At 35.5% G+C, this 21,710-nt stretch overlaps 2 protein-coding genes across 3 annotated transcripts in view; one reads left to right on the top strand and one right to left on the bottom strand.

Annotated features, from left to right (window-relative positions):
• The window catches only part of LOC128165882 (meiosis inhibitor protein 1-like), a 16,309-nt gene extending 7,819 nt beyond the window's left edge, over positions 1 to 8,490 (top strand). Inside the window, exons 6-29 of the mRNA XM_052830806.1 lie at positions 20 to 229; positions 349 to 394; positions 825 to 895; positions 990 to 1,089; positions 1,710 to 1,844; positions 2,557 to 2,754; positions 2,956 to 3,100; positions 3,443 to 3,597; positions 3,845 to 3,969; positions 4,065 to 4,155; positions 4,230 to 4,341; positions 4,443 to 4,488; positions 4,713 to 4,837; positions 4,959 to 5,087; positions 5,255 to 5,326; positions 5,413 to 5,515; positions 5,753 to 5,848; positions 5,935 to 6,045; positions 6,213 to 6,346; positions 6,522 to 6,767; positions 6,856 to 6,937; positions 7,537 to 7,646; positions 7,851 to 7,991; positions 8,354 to 8,490. Coding sequence (XP_052686766.1) covers positions 20 to 229; positions 349 to 394; positions 825 to 895; positions 990 to 1,089; positions 1,710 to 1,844; positions 2,557 to 2,754; positions 2,956 to 3,100; positions 3,443 to 3,597; positions 3,845 to 3,969; positions 4,065 to 4,155; positions 4,230 to 4,341; positions 4,443 to 4,488; positions 4,713 to 4,837; positions 4,959 to 5,087; positions 5,255 to 5,326; positions 5,413 to 5,515; positions 5,753 to 5,848; positions 5,935 to 6,045; positions 6,213 to 6,346; positions 6,522 to 6,767; positions 6,856 to 6,937; positions 7,537 to 7,646; positions 7,851 to 7,991; positions 8,354 to 8,419 — 2,849 coding nt within the window. The 3' untranslated portion in view covers positions 8,420 to 8,490. The remainder of the gene's footprint in view (positions 1 to 19; positions 230 to 348; positions 395 to 824; positions 896 to 989; positions 1,090 to 1,709; positions 1,845 to 2,556; positions 2,755 to 2,955; positions 3,101 to 3,442; positions 3,598 to 3,844; positions 3,970 to 4,064; positions 4,156 to 4,229; positions 4,342 to 4,442; positions 4,489 to 4,712; positions 4,838 to 4,958; positions 5,088 to 5,254; positions 5,327 to 5,412; positions 5,516 to 5,752; positions 5,849 to 5,934; positions 6,046 to 6,212; positions 6,347 to 6,521; positions 6,768 to 6,855; positions 6,938 to 7,536; positions 7,647 to 7,850; positions 7,992 to 8,353) is intronic.
• Positions 8,475 to 21,710, bottom strand: LOC128165881 (protein transport protein Sec24A-like). 2 transcript variants are annotated; one of them, XM_052830803.1, is made up of 23 exons: positions 21,410 to 21,710; positions 20,522 to 21,037; positions 20,181 to 20,273; positions 18,245 to 18,337; positions 16,960 to 17,858; positions 16,541 to 16,774; positions 16,278 to 16,387; positions 16,068 to 16,170; positions 15,133 to 15,259; positions 14,899 to 15,008; positions 14,569 to 14,635; positions 13,150 to 13,314; positions 12,872 to 13,029; positions 12,680 to 12,781; positions 12,442 to 12,565; positions 12,171 to 12,329; positions 11,876 to 12,049; positions 11,488 to 11,598; positions 11,194 to 11,372; positions 10,949 to 11,086; positions 10,558 to 10,755; positions 9,785 to 9,888; positions 8,475 to 9,608 (listed from the first exon to the last, which is right to left on the bottom strand). In XM_052830803.1, the coding sequence occupies exons 1-23, from the start codon at positions 21,498 to 21,500 to the stop codon at positions 9,494 to 9,496; spliced, it is 4,170 nt and encodes a 1,389-aa protein (XP_052686763.1). In that variant the 5' UTR covers positions 21,501 to 21,710; the 3' UTR covers positions 8,475 to 9,493. The 2 variants fall into 2 exon arrangements, with proteins under 2 accessions (XP_052686763.1, XP_052686764.1); XM_052830804.1 differs by lacking the exon at positions 20,181 to 20,273.

Genomic DNA, 21,710 nt, shown 5'->3' with positions numbered 1-21,710 from the left:
GACCTGTCTTTGTTTTCAGCCTTGCTGAAAAACTTGATCAGCAGTGCAGAATTGACAAAAATTTTGATGACCCTTGACCTGAATAATTTGACCCTTCTGACCTCTCTCAAAAAGCTTATCATCAGCAAGGACTCTGACCTTCAGAGGTCAGCATTGTACGTCCTCTCCTGCATCCTATCATGGGACAGAGAAGACTATTGCAGTGCAGTGATAAACTCGGACATCATCGGTACTACTACATGTATTACATTGCTATTTCTTGTTAATTTGATTTTACTGTAATTGAATTGAAATCTTTGATTAAGATGGATAAGAATAATCTTATTACCATTTTGACATTGCATTTAGAGTTCATGTTTGAAGCTTTGCATTGTCAAAGCCCAGACCAACTAAAGTAAGGCATGCTTAATTTGTTCTACATGTTTTTGTTGGTTTGTTTAACATCCTTGATGCATAATTTTGCCTAGCAACTTTTACATTTGGACACTTTAACTAAATTTATTTAATGTTTGATTTTTTTTATATGTTTTGAGCGTTTACTTAACTTTTTTAAAATTACCGATAGGTACTGACTTGAACAATATCATTTGCAATTAAGACAATTTGTCAAATGATTTTGACATTGGTTGTCTTGCTGTAAGCATTTATTAAATTAGCTTTCATTCAGGAACTCACTGACAGAATTATTTGCAATTAAGACTAATTTGCCACAGCATTTTATGTGTTCAGAAATTTAATTGCATATTATCATGGCATTTATTTCCTGTGTACCAAATTTCATTAAAAGTGAACATGTAAATCTTAGAGTACTTGAATATCCTCAGATTTGTTCTGGATTGTGTAGAATCCCTGTGTCAGTTTGATTTGTTCTACACAAAATGCCACGCTGTCTATGGTATGTATTGAGTATCAATCACAATTTAAATCTATCGCCTTTGTTATAACCACTATCTAAATAGAAAGTTTGATGATATGCTGTTCATTTTCAGGACTAGAATCTCTATTGTACGCCTTGGATAGCCTGCTGGGAAGAAAGAATTCAGAGCTCTGTAGAACAGCTTTCTCTATCTTGGCAACTCTTTTGACAAGGTAAAGTTCTTCTTCATGTTCATCAGAAAAGCTATTTTGAGGGATTTCTTTGTGATGTGCATTTCCTTCTTGCAGTTTTAGTCTCTATTTTAAGATAACATTTAACACATTTTAGTGCATTTTATTTAGATTAACAAGAAACAACTAATTGCAACCATTACTTTCCAAAGCACATATTTTTTGGGCAGGTGTCTGGGCTTTTAACTTATTGATAAATCTAGGGTTATGATCCATTGCCGATTACCTACCAGTTTGTTTTTTAATTTAAAGTTATGAAGTAATGAATTTTATTATAAACTTTTAAACCTGTACCGGTAGTTAAGTATATGTACATTCATTATATGTTATGTTTAAAGAAGGCTGATATAAGATTTTTGCAAATAGGGTTAATTTTGCCTGTGTTAATTTTGCTCCCATTGTCAACATCGTATTTAAATAACAGTGCCTAATTCTCAGTGATTATCATTGATAGTGAGTACCTTTTGATCAAGTTAACCAAGTCAGTGTGAAATTTCATTTGCAAGTGTGATTGTGCATAAGCACTGGTAACTATGATATATGTACGGACTAGGGAATGAAGTTGTATATAGTCTATACAAATTATTATACATTGTTTTCAGACAGCCCAGTAATGTGCCCCTTTTCATCAACGCCTCTTCTGTGAATTCCTACCTCCAGCTGATTGGTCAGGGGGTAAAGCAGCATCACCCGGAGGTTTTCCTGACCAGCTTACAGTCCCTGTCAGCCATTATCAGGTCAGTCCTATATACACGAAATTCACCCATGTTTATTTCATGTATTTTTAAAGCGCCCTCAGCGCTTAGCGCTTTATTTTTGTTAGACTTCTGCTTTTGGTGCATCGAATAACCGCCCCCTATGAGTAGAATTATACATCATTTAAACTAGTTAGAGAACCATTTTCACGGGTTTACGCACATAATTGCATGGGCTATTGTGAATCTAAAATATATTTGGGCTATTGTAAATCTAATGTGCAGGGCTTACGTACATAACTGCAGGGGCTGCCACAAAGTAATAAGGAAATATAGTGCACATACAGAAACTGAAATATAGAAAAATCAAATCGATTCTTTTTAACCAAGCTTGCACAAAGTAAATTTCCTTTTGAACCAAGCTAGGTTAGTGCTTTTCAGTACTATCAGTACTTTGATTATAAAATATGATCTATTGTGTAAAGGACATAACGTTAATTTTTTCTTAATACAGTAAAACTCAATTTTGCTCCCTTATAAACACACATGTAATTCACTATATCTGTTAGCTTCATAATATTTTAAACCCATGGGAATGAAAATCATTATAAGGATCAATTCATTATATGCATGTTTGCTATAAGCGTGTTTTACTGTATATGATAAAGGTGTTACATCAAAGTTAGAATACATATTATTTGTAAAAAAGGATCAGTAAGTCAAACTAATTTCTCTTTATCTCCATTTCATCAAGGAAATCGTATCTACTTTTACCCATTCCATTTGAAGAGTTGGAGAAAATACTTAATTTAATGATCAACAAACTCTTAAAAGCAGAAACATCTTTAAGCTCAGCGATCTTTAAGGAAAAGGAGGGACATAAGGGCTTAATAGAAAACAGACCTTCAGATCCTGTAGAAATTGCTGTACTTATATATGGATCCTGCATTCAGTATGTACTTGCATGGCCATTGTTTTACTTATCATCTTTAAATTTTGGATTTCTTATTTGTCTTAAATTACATGTTCTTGGTTATAAATAGTAGATGTTAACTTTGCAGTGTTAATACATGTAAATGTTTGTATTATTGATCACGGACATTGTAAAAAAGAACAAGGTAGTGAGCATTGATTCTTCTGGTGCTCCCTGTAGGTTGGTGGAGGAGTGCTGGGATGACCCTTTGACCTGCACCACCAGCTATGTGTCCCCAGACTCACAGCCCAAAGAGACCTCAATACAGCAGTTCAAGGATTTTATTGTCAACTCCTTTGTAGTGAAAATTGTACCGTTAGTCATGGTAAAAGTCTGTTATATTCAATAGTCCTGTACAAAATAGAAACAATAAAAATAATTTGCTATATTTCAATTGAACATTGCTTATTTGAATTTCATTAAAATGGGGGAAAAACCAACCATGTATTAATTGGAAATACATCAAGTGAGAGTCTACAAAATAATCTTTTACATTAATTGGTTATTTCTGCTATATTATTGTAAATGGGTTTGGAATATGTAACATGTATGTAGGATCTGATCAGATGGATTTTTATGTATTTTATCTACATTGCTAAGAAGAATGTGAACTATTTCAAAAAATGAGTGGGCTGGCTTGTACAGATGATGATTTTTTATTCCTCAGAGAAGTATTGACAAGGGAGGTAACCGTGTGTTGTGTAGACAGCTTCAGAAGCTGCTGCTGGAACTGTATGGTACAGACAATGAGAGGTGCTCCCAGGTCCTGCTACAGCTGACCTCAGAGGGACTCCTCTCTACTGTCATCAACAGGAGGGCACAGTCTGTACTCACCAAACTAAGTCTTTCCCATAGCTTTTGTTGCATTAATCATTAACTTAAAAAAATATCAAGCATCAGTTTTTAAAAAAAAAAACTATATGTTGTTATAATAATTTTAAGCAAGTATAGCTGATAAACGCATGTTAGCAATGAACATTTTGACATTTTTACTTCCATGTACTGTTTTAGAACTATATCAGAGCCTTACTTTTTTAGTTGTATGCACTCTGAGTATTTTGATTTCCAGTGTTGCTGAGATGGTAGAGGTAGAGGACCAGTTCTTATTACAACTTTGTCATGTTTTACATGAAGAGGACACCCCAGAGATCCCATTCCCTGCCTGGGTGGACAATGCCATTCACAAGCTCAAACGTACTTGCATTAGGTTCATTTAGTCTGGGATTGAAGTACTGAATTCTTCAATTGTTTAGATGCATGTGGATAACTTTCATTTACATTATTTTTAGATTCTTTGCAAGACTCCATTCACCTCACCAGTGAAGACACAAGGAATCTTTATGTATTCTTGATTTACCATATGTGTAAATTAGATGATATGTAAGTATGAGTCTTAATTTTTTTGTAGTTATGAAGCAAATATGACATTGTTTTGTGACTATCTTATTTTCCAGACCCCTGACTGGAGAGGAAATTCTTGAGATCATCAATAATTGTGTCGGGAGTATGTATAATCCTACCCAGTTTTCTCCCTTGACAAAGAAGCAACTAGTCTTTCTTTGGGCTGTGGGTATTTCATTCTTTTCATTAATGATTTGATGATTGATATGTTTGGTCTCCAGATATTTGCATGAGCCAAAAAATTGAATATTTTGATTTGACTTTAGTTTGCAGTCTCCCTTCTTCAGAACAACGTTGATAAGAAAAGCCCTGGTAAGTACCTTAACTGTGTGTAACCTCAGAATGATTTTAACAGCTGACTCACCATTTTCATTAAACTGTAAGGTTGTGCATGTTTGGATAGTTGTAAGTTTTGGTTCAACCGACACTTGAAACTTCACTGATACATTTTCAATCAAAATAAGATAGACTTATTTCAAGTTACCTTGCTCTTTTTACTTCTAATGATTGTACTCAGTAGTGTCTGTCATCTTTAGCTGGTGACCTGGTACTGAGGACAGTGTGTGAGGAACCAGCCAAGGAATGGTACACCCACCACACAGCATTCCTATACTGGGTGTTCCTAGACTCTGAAGTCTGTCGCAAAGCTGGACCTCTTGTTGTAAGCCTTGGCTATACTTCGAGATTATAGACTTTACATAAAGTTAAATCATTTGACTGGTAATCAGGTGCATTTTTAATCAGATGCATTTCCATCATAATCAGAAGATTTCCTCTTTAAGATCGACTGTTGGTTGAGTGGCATAGCTGATAGTTACAAGATGCACCAAGATGATTTCATCGAAGTATTGGAAGAAAACTATCATTTGTTTGAGATGTTTGCAAATGCAGAATTCACAGAGGCTTTCATGGTGGGTATTCTGATTTTTATTTTTCATAACTTTCATTTGTACATGAAATTAATATGATTTAATCCATTCTCGTCCACCATTATACATTATTCATTGTTAGACCCACTGTAGGTAAAGAGTTTGATTTTAAATAATTTTTTCTATAATGATTGCATTTTTTTTTCTAGATGACATTGCTCTCTGTCTCAAGTGAAGTAACCACCCTGTCCTCTGTTGTTTTAAGAAATTGTCTGGAGAAGGTAAAAACAAGAACCCCACATGTTCCATCAAGCAATGAAAAATTCTGTAAGATTTATGTACAGTTGTTTCTACTTAACAAATGCAGGTAATGGAAGTGGACTCTTCGGATGATTTTATTTTGTGTGTAAGAGCAAAAGGGAGACAACTCCTGCAAGATATATTTCTCAGAGAAGACAAGACTCTTAATGGTATGATTTTCTGTGTAGTACTACAGACATTAATCATTTTTGTTGTTGAAATTTGTACATGTATAAATAATCTATTAATCCACATTCACTGTTGCATCTTTGACTTATATACATGTATAAATACTATTTCAACTTTAATAAGATTGAATATAAGTTCACTGTTATAAGGGTACTTTCTGCCTGACTATCATTTTACAGAGATTTGTCAATTAGTTTGATACTAGTACTTGTCTTTAGAGGATCACCTACAGAACACACTGCCTATATTTCTGATGGCCTTTAGTGCTCTCCCTGCATCAACAGATGGCAGAGATCTGAAACTTTTCCATCATGGTAAATCCCTTCTTCAATTTATCTCTTTTTCCTTATCTTATTTTACAATGTTCATGTACATGATTTAATTAATTGTGATGTTTCAGTTTGTAAATGGCTGTGTGAGGATACAGTGGACAGACATCCAGAACTGACAGAGATGTGTCTTAGGCTGATCATTCTGTTCATAGAGGCTTCTGATTCACTCAACAATAGTGGTAAGAAGATAACACTTAGTACATGTACATGTATTATCTAAAAGAATTATTTTCTTTTTAAGAAAATGCAGTCCAATCTGATGCAAGTCCTTTTTTCCTCCTCCCTATGGTTTAAACATCTGTTATATCATGCCAATGCCATTTAATACATCTATTCCCATTCTTAGTGTTACCCATGATTGCCCAGAATGTGAGCCTGTTGAGGACCTTTGAAGGACTCCTACACAGAGGGGACAGTGACAGTGTGTCGGGGCTGACCTTTGGCATCATCTCCTATCTGATGGACTTCACAGCGACACAGGTGAGTACTTTGATCGTCTCATTCTCTTGGTATTTGAGAAGACGACAGAAGTATATCTTCATATGTTGTATTCCAGGTCTTCCATCTGTCATTAAATATGACAATGTAACTTGAACTTAATATCATTTTTTCAAATGTTTTGGTGGTTGGAATACATTGTACTTTGTTTTTGTAGGAAAACTTGCACTCCTACGTGACAATAACAGTTTCACTACATCCTTTAGAAAAACGCCTAAAATCAAGCTCTCCCATCATGCAACAGTGCTTTCTCCAAGTTCTGGCCGCATCCTTTAAATGTAATTTTGTGAGCACTGTCTTCAGATTTTCAAATGTAGGACGATACATTCCAGACTTAAGATGTCCTCTAATATCCAGAGATATCACTTGTTTGTTTTGTTATCTTCAACAGTTTCTGGTTCAGGTAGGTAAAAAAAATATATTTTATGATTGAGGTTGATTCTATATATACTGTTACCAGTTATTAATCTCGTAATTACATGATTTTGTAGGAATGTCTGAAGACAAAACAAGCCGCACTGTGGTGTCTGCAAGCATTGATCACCTATCTCTCAAATACTGATGTCAAATTATGTAAGCAGATACCTATATATTAGATCAGACTTTACAAGCAATATGATGACTTCAGTATTACGACTTTAGTGTTATATTCCAAATATATGCTGCTTTCCCGATCATGCATATGTACAGTACCGATCAGACCCAACCTAACACCAGAGTAAACCCCAACTAAACCCCGGGTTTACTTTCTGGGTTTACTTTGGGTTTACTTTTTGAAAATTTGGGTCCACTTGGGGTTTACTTTGGGTTTACTCTGGGTTTACTCGAGAATTGCTTTTGGAGTCAACAATACGCACTGAAGTGTGAAGCAGACTTGTATTTTATCTTATCATCCTACTGCCTGTGATTCCTGCCCCTTGTATATTCCGAATACACATGTAGCGTCTGCTTTCAGGGGTATACTTCTGATCGGGGTTTACTCTCTGTGTCCACTCTGGGTTTACTCTGGGTTTACTCTGGGTCCTCTCTAGTAAACCCAGAAAGTACCGTAAACCCGTGGTTTAGTTGGGGTTTACTCTGGTGTTAGGTTGGGTCTGATCGGTACTGTATACATATATAAATACAATTCCAACCACACACACAACCTGTAATTTTTCAATTCTATTTTACAGATGAGGAATTGCTCTCTCATCCATGGAACACTGCTATGCTAGAAGTCATGGTTCAGTTGACAGACGATAACCCTATGTCCATAGCTACAACTTTCGATATGCTTCAACTTGTAAATATGATTGCACAAGATATTTATTGCTATTTTCCAGACAGGTGGGTGGGTAGATGTTGAAACCAAATGATCAAGATTATTTTCATAAGGGGGAGGGAGGGAGAGGTTTCAAAACTAAAAAAAACAAAAAACTAAAACATTTCTTCACCTGAATATTTACAATATTGTCTCCTCCTGTGATGATGTACCTCAACATTACAGATGTTGGACAATAACACTGGACACTCACTTGTCACAGAATCTTTGGAGACAATGCTGATTGTCTCTAAATTTCTCAAAGAACTAAAAGAAAAATCTCTATCTTCACATCTTACGGATCAGTGTTGCAATCTTGTCAAGAAGGTACAGTAGATCAATTTTCCAAATGGGCTATTTGATCTGTATTTGTATACATGGATAGTATGCATACTACATGTATGTTCTAAAAATTGTGCTATTTGATCTGTATCTGTGCGCATTAATAGAATAATTTCTATGCGCTCGTCCCATTTTCTGATGCTTCGCTCCTCTCATGAATTTTGGTATTATTGAAAGTTATGCATAGGAAAAGGATTTCTTATGGAATGTTAATAAACATGGAAACTTTCAGAAAGATTACAACTTCATAATTTACGAGTTGCATCCTTGTATATGTTGTCTGTTAACTTTTTCATTTTGTGATAAAGTATTATAATAATGTATTTTGTTCATTTATAATTTTTCAGTTTCTACAAGTTGTCCCAGTTCAATGCAAGCAGCAATTTCAAGCATCATTTCAGGTCCAAGAATGAATGGACCAACCAATACTGTGTATTCTGATGTATGAATCAATTGAATAAAAAGAAATTCTTTAACCATTTTATTTTTGACTTTTATATTATAGATTTATTCTTTCCTAAAAAAAATTGACATGAAACAGATTGCATCCTGTCTCAGAGTGTACTTAGATTTGTATGTACAAATTTAAAGAGATCTTCACCAGTCATAAAAGCAGAATGGGCTATCCACAATGAGGGCTACACAATACACATGAATAAGCACCAATGATACACCTCTCATAGCCTCGTAATCGCCGAGACCCCCACTGTGTATTGACCTCGTACAACATACTGCTAACTACATAGCTCACAATCCAATCTTCTATCAATGTCACATAAAAGTCAATGAAGTACTGTTACAGCGAATAAATAAAATTTAAAAGGATAGTATGAGCGCACAGCAACTTTGACATGTAATTGCACATTTAAAAACATTGTAAGATAAATATAATTAATGATAAGAGATAATTTTTTGTCACTCGGAACATAGTTGTCGATAGTTTCTAAATCAAAAGATGTACACCATTTTTGAAGAAATATTGTATGAGCATTTTTATAACATGCATCAAAACAGTTACTTTATCCATTTTAAACAGGATAAAGAAAAGATATAGAGAACTCTAAATTTCTAAAAGACTAGACATTTAGGTTTTCTTCGATGTGTCTTTAACTTTACCCCTATAAATTAAGAGCTGAAACATACATATGGCTTCGGAAATTGCCCTGCACAGTTAGGACCAACTCGCTCATTCAACATAAACCAGGTGAAAGACAATTGCATCAACAAAACATTACACACCATGCCATCATATGCTTTGTAAGCTTGGGAATACATGACTACACCATGTACATCAGGTTCAATGTCACATCGTCATAAAATACATCTGTTTATATCATCACAGTTATACTACTTGGTAGCGGTATAGTACTTGACCTTTGACACAGGAAGTGAATAAATAAGTCACAATAAACCCTAAAACTGTCCCTTCCTGTGTGGAATCACATCAACGCGTAACATTTTGGCTGGCGGTCCCCCCCGGACAACCATCAACTCTTGACCTGCTTCTGTAGGTGCTGCAGGAATTCGTACAGAGACATGGACGATTCAGACCGATCCTCCACCATGTGCTCAAAGAACTGTAGTCTCCTCTTGCTGTCGTCTCTGTCAATAGTTTATACAGGACTAAGCTTCTTGGCTTTCTCAATCACAATTCAATAAAGTATTGACAAACTTTAAATAGTAATTCATGGCTATAATTCACTGTGGTGATACAAATTTTGTCACACTCTTTTCGGTAAAAATTTGTTGATTGTAACAAAAATGTATGAAAGGTATACCTGATCACGTAGAAACTTGCTCCTCCTGGTCGGTTATCTAACAAGTCGGTGATAAAATTCCTCATCATCTCAGACTTCTCATTCTCTAACTCTGGCAGATCAATCTGTAATAGATAATTGAAGAGATAAATTTGGCAACTTGCATCATTTCACTAGCAATATAATTTAATGGGTAAGTTCATATTGGGTTAATAGAGAGGTTTAGCAGACAAATGGGTACACATACTTGTATGTGTAGGTTACAAGTTAGAACTACACGTACCAGCTTACATTACTTTTATTGTTAAGCAATTGTAACGTGTACCTGTACGTGTAAATGTTTAATGTAATTTGAGATATCCTCTCCTACTATGCAGATAATTTTAGTCACAGTCAAAAATTGAGAATTGCATGTTAGTTATATTATACATGATTGTTTAAATATGTATATTTTTTTATTTATCACAGATGAATAAAATAACAGAGCCATTGCATGTTTTGGAGGAAGAGATACTTGTATTTAAACTCTGATAACATATTAAATTTTATTGAAAATTTATGCTGAAGAAAAAATAAACATATTTGTTAAAATAAATAGCCAACAGGGAAACGGAAGCTACAAGTTTGACCTTACGGGTACTTTGCAAATACACATGTTCATTCGGATACATATGTGTAGAAATTCGTCATTACACAAACTGATGAAGTAATGCATATATTTTCCTTTCTACACGTACACGTTGGTTTGCTAAACCTCTCTATTGAGGTCAAGATTCAATGAATTTTTTACTTACCATGCCTTCAGGAATGGCAGTAAAGCTAGGTGCATCCAGAACTTCCCTGACAAAGTCTTGTGGAGCACCACTGCCAACATACAGGTAAATGGTGTCAAAGGTGTCCATCAGGTATACACCTGTCCGATCAATGTTAGCAGAGGACAGGTGAAGCAAAGGTAGCTTGGGAACAAGAATGTCACCCTTCTTTTCTGTATTCTGTAAATAAATATCATTTACATTTTATCTATGCATATAAGTTAAATAGAGGCATAATACTTACCTGGTACACATGTAAAAATATTTGAAATCATTATTTTTAAATGCATAAAACCTCAGATTAACAAAAAAAATTGATTAAATGATAAAGTTAACTCTGTGAAATTGCTTCCAATTTACACATAAAACTTACATATTTTTCAATGCCATGGACAGGATAAAGGTCTGCGTACACGGACTTCAGAAGCTGACCGACAGGCAAACTCTTGCACTGCTGCATGCCAAACACTCGATCATCTAAAGGTGTGTTCACGCCCACACGGAAAGCTTTCTGTATCAAACAAATTTTATATAACAGATTAAATATATGTATGTAAAATGCTCAACACGATGGAATGAAAAGTTTTCTAAAAGTCTAGTTAACAAATGAAATCTTACACTTTTGAGCAGAGCCAGTATAAATGTGGGTATCATTCTGAGAGTGTAACAGATGGGTAGACTTCCTATCCTTTGAGCTGGAGGAATCGTGTTACCAAACGATGCCAAGGCATCCATAGCAGCATTGATCAGGGCCTCCCTAGCATCCGACAAAGACGAACTGACACTCCTGTCTACAGCTACAAACAAATTAAAAAGATTTTATTTCATTATACACCTCATGTACTCCCATTATACATGTGTACATGATTATGTACATTGAAAACGTTGATTGGCCTATTCTCGTGTTCTTACCCATTTTGGCCAGAAGTCCAATGATAGCTTGCTGATCGGCTCCTGCGTAGATTTCTGATAACTGGTTGGTAACAGGGAGACACAGTGTGTGGACCCTTATTCTACGCTCACCTACAAACGGCAAAATATACATGACTATTTTCACAAGATGTGTATGATTACCTTTACTATATGTGTATAATTACCATTTCATGGATTAGATGTAAACATTTACAAGTACATGTACCTGAACATTATATGTAAAATTAGTTTAGTTAGATTGTATAATTAACTTTATATCTAAAATTACTTACATCATTTTAAAAGATGTGTACAACTACCTAAACTAGATGTGTATTTTTACATAAACTAGACATTTAGAATTGCTTAAACCAATGTGTGATGCTACCTTTACTTGATGTGTAGAGCAATGCTGCTTGGAAACACACTGTATTTGTGTCTACTAGAGAATCTTCTATAGACATCTGCATTCCAAATGCAGCATCTGGATTAACATTGGGTAAGGAGAGAAGATCCGTGGATCGCACGAAAAAGTTCCCATGAAAAGTGTGGATACTCAAACCTGTAACACAATTAACATCCTCCTTAATATCCCTCTGTCAGTGCATTCAACAAATACAGTCAACTTTTATGCATTTGAAAAAAGATAATGGTTGATTTAAAGAGAGCAGGTGTGCTTTTACCTTTGGTACATCTAATTCTCATCACTGCTTCGAACCCGATCTTCCTTGTTAGATACCGCCTCAGATCTGCCTCATACTTCTCAGTCAGTGACGGGTTTTTAGCAGCATGGAACATAGGGTAGTGATGGACACATCCGCCAGAATACTTGGATATACAAGCTGAAAATGGAGAAAATTCACATGACCTTTGTACATTGATATCATCACATAATAAAGATTCCAACAGCATTTCACCCCACTGAGCAATACCATGTTTCAATCAAGTACTTACATATAGAGGCTATATCTGTATACTGGCCATTCAGCATAAACAGATCCACTGCCACTTGCTGAGCTGAGCACTCTAATGCTAGTTTCTTGTAAAAGTCTGTTGCTGGACCCAGATTTGTTACATTCTTCATGGAAAAGAAAAACAGAGTATAAATAAAATATTTCCCCTTTATCAATGTTCATTCAAAGCCTTAGAGCTGAAACTCATGGTAAAATTTTTCTGGAATTAATGGTCTAACCTTTCCTGACCGCAGACTAGGGTCCTCTCTTGACTGTAGAGATCCCGGTCCAGCGGTAGGCAGCACTGTCTGCATGATTGTAACCCGACCCCCAACAGGACTCTGCAATAAATACAAGCTTGTAGTCAAAAAGCACTTCTCTTCAATATTCAGTAGATAACCTCCAACTTTTTCTCACTAGCCGACACTTACCACAAGTTTGTGTGCAGCCTGAAGAGCGGCACCAAGAGCACTTCCGGTTTCCAGATTTTCTTCGAACAACGAAGGTATCTGATTCAGTAAATCAAGAATCAGCTCCTTGCTCTCGTGTAAATTGACTAGAAGATTATCAGGGCATGGCAGGAAAATGTCTATAAATTAAAAAAATAATAAATCCATCTTCATTGTTGAATTCATTTACTGATACTTTGCTTTTTAAATTTGTTTTATACCAGAAATTTTAATACCATTCTTTTGATAACTCGACATACCATCTATATCAGATACAGTCAACATCTGAGGCTGGGACAGTCCCTCAGCCAGGTTAAAGAAATGTAATGCCCTGTCGTATGCAATAAATCCTATCTGAGCCCTGGAATCTCCTGGTAACTTGTCTATCTCCTCCAGCAACACCTGGCAGAAAACACTCAGGTAACCTGTCAAATATACCCCACACATCTTTAACGTAGCTCGCGGGTTTGCTGACGTCACAATAGGAATCGACGTAAAGAGTTGACCGTTATAGTAAACTCATAATTTTATTTTAAAATGACAAATGAGATATTTAGAAGTATAAAAGAAAATATTTTAAAAAGCTTATATGCGGTTTATGACTGTTTATACAAGATTTATAATATCAAGTGCTAATAATTTAAAGATGTCACATACATTATCACATTTTGTTCTATAAAGATAAAGAATGAGTGTGCGTTAGAACTCTTTCATTTAAAGTCATGTTTTAAAATAGAATGTATGCATTAACTTCGCTTTTTTTTTTTTACAATTATAACTTCCGTATTCTGTACTACTGATTAAATTCTTAAATTTCTTTTGGCTTTATTCGATTACTTACTTATAATGTCAGTAGTTGCCTGGCATTTTATTTTTGCATTGATTGACTCAGAGTTTCATGAAAACAAAAATAGCAATTTTCTGTATCTTTACAGCCTTACATTAATTGCATTTTTATATAACATTCACAATAGTGCCTAATAAGCATTAACATGTTCTAAAATGTGTTAAACAGCTAGTCTTGTCAATAAATGCATTTCAATTTTGGTGTTCTAAGAAGTAAGGAAATGATGACGTCAGGCTAACGTCGTAATGAAAATATAAGGTTTTGAGAAATCTTTTAAATCTTTAAAGTTTTTTTGCCAAAAATTGGCCGAGAACACATACTGATATTTTTTTATGAATTGATTCATAATTATCTTCTCTGTTTTTGTGTTGAGTACGATTAATTTCGTCTGAATCGTTTAAAAGTTTGGAGCATAGTTTTGTAATGCGTTTCTCGGTTAAAATGTGCATTTTACTATATATTTCATTGAAATAGCGTTGCTTGATTTTATTAATGACACTGTATTTGAAACTCGATAACATTATTACCGCGCAGACGAATCTTAAATAAATTTCAGAAATAAAACTATGAAACCTATGGATCATGTGGACAAATTTTCAAGGTAGGTTTTCTAACAAGCAGGTAAACCCGCGAGCAACCTTAATACCAATATTCTACACAATGTCTCTTTTTTATATAAATACTAGGTACATGTATCAGGTATGCCACACTTCTGATGATTCCTATATGTACTTTGTGCTACAAATTATTTTGGTTAATGTACATTATGTTTCAACAGTGTTGATTCGTATATTTTAAACAGATTCAGATTGCCAGTTAGTTAAGTACTAACCTGTCTCTACCGCATTAAAGGAGACATCCAGCAGGAACAGGTACACAGCAGGCTGTGGCGGACGCAGCTAAAACAGTGAAATCATGGATCAGTGCTCCTACATCTGTCTAATTACCCATTCACCATAAATATTCATTGATCAAGAGACAAAAATACATGTATATATCAACGACATTAATATCGACCCTAAGAAGGAGCTGAAATTAGGCTCCATCACAGCTGGTCATTCCTAATATTCAAAATCTGATCTGTTGCTCAAGATACCACCCAGATGCTTGTTTAGTTTATTCAGTGTAACCACTGGGACTTGGATATGAATTGTTTTCTTACCATATAATCTGATGGAGCTATGAACTCTATGGTAGACGACTTTATCTCAGGTCTTCTTTGGGGCTCACCATAGGTTTTACTAACTGGGTCATAGGAAAACTCATCTGGTACTGGAAAAATCCCCAGGAGTAACAATTAAACAAAATTTCACACTAAATCTACCTTTCCTTATGGTTTAAAAACAAAGTTCAGAAAACAGAAAATGGCTCCTTTTGTAACGCAGTTAACACTTACACTCGTTGACTCTGTAACAGAGGTTGCACTTCCATCTCCGAGAATCCACAAAGTAAACAAAGGGGTTGATGTATGTGCGACAGGACCGACAGCGGACAATAACACTGGACTGAATCACAGGAAGTTGCTGCAATAAAGAAAACAATGTCATCAGACAATATTACATGTATTGAAAATATGCATGCAATTAACTCAATCCTCGCAATCCTTCATTAATGTACTTTTCATTTTTTATTATCTTTGAAGACAACAGTAGTAACTGAAGACAAATATTGGTATTGTTAACTAGCATTTTTCTACTAAAGTATTTGTTTGGTTCATTGTCATATGATTTATACAAGGATTAATGAATAAGGATGCAGAGAATAGCTTTTACTTGTATGTGACTATGGCAAGCAATCAAGAGACTGGTGTCATTTCAAAAAAAAAATATAAACATAGTACAAATTCACAAAAAATTTGAATTTCTTCTGGGCACCCAGTTGGCTAATGATATATATATATATGTGTATATCAAAATATTCTACTTAAGAGCAATGAATATTATTTCATAATTCATACATTAACATCAAAAGAGTCTGTCTACAAGAGGCCAACACAATATTAGCAATTTAGCCGTAACCCAGCAAGTCCAGAAAATCCAAAGTTACGATGTAGATTATGATATCTACTTAAATATCATAGTAAAAATATGTATCCATGTAACATTGGAGTTTCTGTTGAACCCATTTGACACAATGGAAGAAATAGCATGCATTTCTGTTGGCTTGGAATAGTGTTATGCACTGGGTATACATGTAAATAGAAACGATAATTACCTCATCTTCTTTCTAGAGACGGAGAGTGCAATGAAGATTTTACTGGGTAAGATAAGCTCTTTATACAATACACTGTTTATAATTGATAACGATGCAGTGTTTAAAACTAATACTCACCGATAAATCTTTAAATGGATGAATTAATATTCCTAGAGGCAGTCTTGCTTTGTTCAATAAACTTGAGGTTTGAGGTATAGCAGTTAATGTGCATCGGAATACACTGAAACCAAACACAAAAACATTTCATTTTTTTAAAAATCCTTCATTAGAAATTCTAAAACATCACATTCACAAGACTTATTCAATTCAATTTTGAGGTTGACTTACTCTGCCTGACAGTTGACCTTTTTGAACTCATTGTTTAGTCTTGGTTTCACCACTTCCAATCCCTCAGGAGGGATGAGGTTTTTCTCATTCAATAGATTCACTACTCTGTCCTAAAAAACAATCAGAAAATAAAGGATTTTAAAATCAGTATACCTATAAATAAACTTCTTCATATGCGACTGTCAATTTAATATTGTAATATGATGCAAACAAATAACACTAGTACATGGCCTAAACGAAAGGTGCTATGGTAGAGTTCCTACCTGTAGCGACATTGAGCCAAAGCTGGAATTAAGATTGCTTTGTTGGGAGGACATAGGGAAGTTTCCAATGCCTGATGGCGGCATTCCCCCCTGCCCCACCCCTGGCTGTGCGTTTGACCCTGGGTAACCCTGAGGGAAACCTCCAGGCTGTGTATTTGGCTGGTAAGCCCCTGGCTGGGATGGCTGAGGAGGGAATTGGCTCCCTGGTTGCCAAGTATTAGCAGATGATGCTGGCTACAAACAAAATCATACTAAGTGAAACACAATTATTTTCAGATCCTTGAAAATTTTATGCCCAAAAAATTATCTAAATCTATGTTCAATCAATTTTTCATTTCTGTCTCACAGTAGAAAAATTTTGATACTGACAACATTCAATTGTAAACTCTCCATTACGTCAATAATAATTGTTTGCCTACCATTTGTGGATATTTTGGTCGTGTGGGTGTGGCTCCCATTCCTCCTCGTTGCGTCTGAGTAGGGGTCCCTACTGGTGGTGGCTGGGTCATTCCAGATGATGGTGGTGGTGCTCCTGATGATACAGGAAACATACCTGGTGGCTGGGGGTAACTTGTAGAGCTTGGTGGCACCCCTGGTTTTGCCATGGGTGGCATCCCTGGTGGTGCTGTACTTGATGGCGGCATTGAAGGTCTCATAGGAGGCATCCCTGTGGGTCCTGATGGGGGGCCTGAATTGTACATCCCTCCACTTCCTGGTAATGGGGGACCACCAATAGGTACCTGCTGACCACTAAATGATGTGGGAGGAAAGGAACCAGGCATCGATGTGACAGGTGCCTGGGCAGTGAATGAAGTGGGAGGCATACCTGTATAACCCCCCGCTGATGAAGGAGGACCTCCCATGGAGGGAACATTGTATGGGTTAGGTGGTCGTCCCATGGGAGGTCTGGGTGTACCCATGGGTCTTTGACCTCCTGCAGGTGGCATTTGACTCCCAGGCACTCCCATTCCTTGTTGACCATACCCAGGCTGTGGAGGTCTCTGCTGTCTTGGTGGTTGACCCCCATATGATGTAGGAGTTCCCATTCTTGGTGGTATTCCCATAGGGGCCATTCCTGGCTGTACAGTTATAGAACCCTGGGTTGTTGCTTGACTTTGGTAGGGATAAGGGGGACCGCCCTGTCCTGTTGGGTTTGGTGTGAATGATGATGGTGGACCTCCTATGGCAGTTGAGGGATTCCTGGGGGTGACTGGGGACCCTCTGTTAACATTTCCCTGGTTAAAAGTGTTACTAGCTCCAGGTAGATTTTGCTTCTGTTGATCTTGTCCGTCATTACCAACTCCTGGGAAAGATTGATCTACCCAAAACCAAAACAAAAAGGCATGAACTTGATTTTCAACTCTTAATTTTAGGGTAATACAGAACAATATTAGATGCATTGTTCATTAATACACATTGTAACAAATTTTTGGTCATAATACGTTGTACAATACTTAAGGTATACATTAAAATTTGCAAATCATCTTCAGAACAATAGAAAAAAAAATCTTAAAAAAAAAGAAATCATATTCACAGTTTTCAAAGTTTTATAGGTATAGCTTTTGTCAAAATAAAGTTTTTTTATCTGCAAGTCAATTGAAAGAGGTATTTTTAAAAAAAAATTGCTTATATTATAAAATAGCACAGCCAAATGGTTCAGAATACAGCAAATACATGTTTTTCTTAATAAATGGACTTTCTTACTCTGAGTGCTTTGGAAATCTCCTCCTTCCAAAGCATCATAAGACTGTGTCTCTACAGGGGAGGACGTTCTAGAGGTTCTCGTGGAGGTTGGTTCTGGAAGTCAGAATACAATTCGCATTATTTAATCATGTATATTGCAGTGCATACTTTATCTGCATTCATACTTTATTGAAATTAAAGAAAAAAATTGTTTCAAGATAAAAATCATTCTGTTCTGCTCTTCATATAATAATATTTACATCTACAGTGTATTATTTCCTCTATTTCTTATGAAAACTTATAGTTAATTCATAGCTCAATAGAAACAGTCAGACTGAAATCAACACGCCCCGTTTATCGAATCGTCGAAATCTACAGCGGCTCAAACTGACAAGAAACTGACAGCAGTGAAATTGATACGCCCTGTTTATCGATTAGTCGAAGCCTACAGCGACCGAAAAAAAATCACATAGTGCACGAAATTATCACCATGCTGTCAGACTCAAAGTCTCACAGGAAACGATTTGGCTGTTTCATTTAGCTAACGTACTTATGTACATTAACGGTAATTTAGTGAATTTTACTTACTTTTGATAATCAATTTATTAATTAGTCAAAAGAAAGATGTAAATATAAATAATAAAATGCTTTCTTTGATGATTCATGCGGGTTATGAGGGTAGCAATCATTGCAGAAAAATTTTACAAAACCTGCTAACATGGGTTATGTATTTTTCCTGCAATGTTGCTACCTTCATATCCCAAATGAATCACCAAAGAAAGCATTTTATTGTTTAAGTATGACTTAAAGGGTTGATCTTGTCTGTACCAATAGAGGTCCTAAGTAACTGTACCCTTCATGAAAACTCAACAGTCTTCAGAATACAGCCAAGTAATTTTGAGAAATGAAAAAAAGTTTAATTAACTAGTCCAACTGACTTGCAGTTATTAAAAAGTCACACACTTAAAATGTTTCTTGCAGATACAAATTATGTACAAAGTTATTGTAAGAATTGAACCAATTATAAATATTGCTAGTGAAAGTGTACGTTTTTTTTCCTAGTGCCTCGATATTATGGAATTAAAGCAAGGGTTCCCTTTATGAACTTTCATGTAATAGTATACACACATACTATTTAGGGGAGGTGGAGGAGGCTACACAGAGAATATCAGAGGAAAGGGAGGACAGTTTTGTATTAACATCTATTTTATTTGAAAGTTATTACTCATGAAGGACAATATCCCCTGTAATTCATGAATTATTAACTTGCATATTTTTTAACAAAACACCTGATTTAACTTGGCATGGATGGTAATGCCTGACTGACCATGTCTTTATTAATTACAATGTTGCTGATGGCTTTCAAAAAATCAATATTCTTTTTCTTTCTCAAGTTATTTGTTAGCAATTTTCATATTAAGGCTAGTAATACATGTTTTTACAGCTAAAATTCTTAAAGCATATGGACTTTCAATACTTTTTACATTTGGAGTTCTACATGTACTGTTGATTTTCATAAAGTAAACATCAACCTTGATTCACTGAGTAATCAATTGCAAGTAATAATGTATGGAACCTCCTAGGTTCAAAAGTACAGAGGAAATTGTTGGCAGAAGAACTGTCCAAAAAATAATTTACAATATAACCAACTAATTATGATCTTGGAGACAAATAATTGGTTCAGACAACACTTTAAGCAAGCTTCTTAAGCAGAACAAGCATAGATGTAAAAAATAAACCATGATTACTGTACAAGAACTTTAACCAGTGAATATGTAGACAAATGTAAAAACAAGTAACTGACAAAACATACTGATAGACACATACTGATCAAGCACTTCTACTGGTATCAACTGAACAGGATGTTTTTTTTTTTTTGGGGGGGGGGGGGGGTAGATGAGAGGGGGGGGGGGGGTGTTGAGATAATACAAGCTCTTTGCTTTGAGGCAAGATATACCTGAATTGTTAGGTGTTAATCCAGGGGTTAAAGACATGCCCACTTGGTGAGAATATTGACCTTGTCCGTGAAAAGGTACAGGCAGACCTCCCTCTAGAAAAGTTTCAAACCATTTAAAAAACAAGCAAATTAACATAAATTACGCAAATTAGTAGGCTTTTGAGCATTATTTCTTATCTATCAGTTTTATTCTCAACACTATTTCAAAGAACTCCACATCATGCATGTGCAACCTTTCACAAAAATTAATGAAAAAAAAAATATGGCCATGCTTTTGATATGCACATGAAAAAATAAAGAAAAAAATAATATCATTTGACAAGAAAATAAACTAAATTCACCTGTTGGGGGTGTGTCTATTCTCTGTTGAGAAGCAGATCTTTGCTCAGCTATACTGCCTGGAGGTTGAGCAGAAAAATTTGGGGGAACTGGACTATTTGAATGGGAATTAGTCTGACTGATATTAAAATTGTTCATTGCATTTGCAGAACTTGAACGGGGCACTCCAGGAACCGGTGAAGTAGAAATTCCGCCAGAAAAATTTCCAGATGCTGAAAGAGAATGTGGAGGCATTCCAGAAGCTTGAGATGAGTTTGAATTTAAAGGCCTGTTCACTGGACCATTCATAAATGTCTGTGGCGGGGCTGAAACATTCACCATTGGTGATGGAAACCTGTTCGCTGGTGACCCCATTGGGGGTGGCATTCTCTGCATTGGTGACTTATTCATAGGAGGGGGTGTACCATGACCATTCAAAGAAGAATTATATCCCACAGACATTGGATTATTTGGAAAATTTCCTGGAACTGGTGGTCTACTCATGTTCTGTCCTTGAACATTTTTTGACTGCAATCCTCCTGTAACAAAATCAATAAATAATATTAAAAGACGATGAAAATTTGAAGAGTTAATCATTTTACAGGAATAAAATCAAATCTAAATGGAATGACATTACTATTCTTACAACACTATAATGTTAACTTTATGTTTTATAATGTTATAAAATAAGTTTGAGTTAAAGAAGCATACGATATGTGTCCAGCTGCTTTATATCAATGTTGTCTAAACAGAATAAATTTGAACCTTTGAATATGAATAACATGAAAATATCTGCAACGTGTTCTTGTGAACGTCATTTTCGATTTGTCAATACTCCAACTTGTTTCATTCTAGAAAAATTTAGTTAAAAAAAAACAATCTACACCAAAACGTATGTGTATCAGACTCACCAGGGGGGGCCGTAGGCATTGGTTGTGAGTAAGGGTTTAGATTCGGCGGTCCATTTGGACTGCTCTTGTACTGTGAATGTTGATCCGCCATATTCTTTACTTTTACACCAAAATACCGTAAGATAACGACATCTTAAACAACAGATTATGTTTGAGAGTAGTAGTTTCCGTATTAGAATCTAGTACTCCACTCGCGTGTATTAAAACTTGAGTTATAGAAAAATACACCGCTTTCAAATGAAGAAAAAGATTCGGTGTCTCTATCTGTTTGACGAGTCCATTTTCTGAACCGGAAGTTGCT

The sequence above is a fragment of the Crassostrea angulata genome, chromosome 10, assembly GCF_025612915.1.
Source record: "Crassostrea angulata isolate pt1a10 chromosome 10, ASM2561291v2, whole genome shotgun sequence".
NCBI classification, from domain to species: Eukaryota; Metazoa; Mollusca; class Bivalvia; order Ostreida; family Ostreidae; genus Magallana; species Magallana angulata.
The sequence above is the reverse complement of the archived record's forward strand: the minus strand, read 5'-3'. Positions and strand labels throughout refer to the sequence as shown.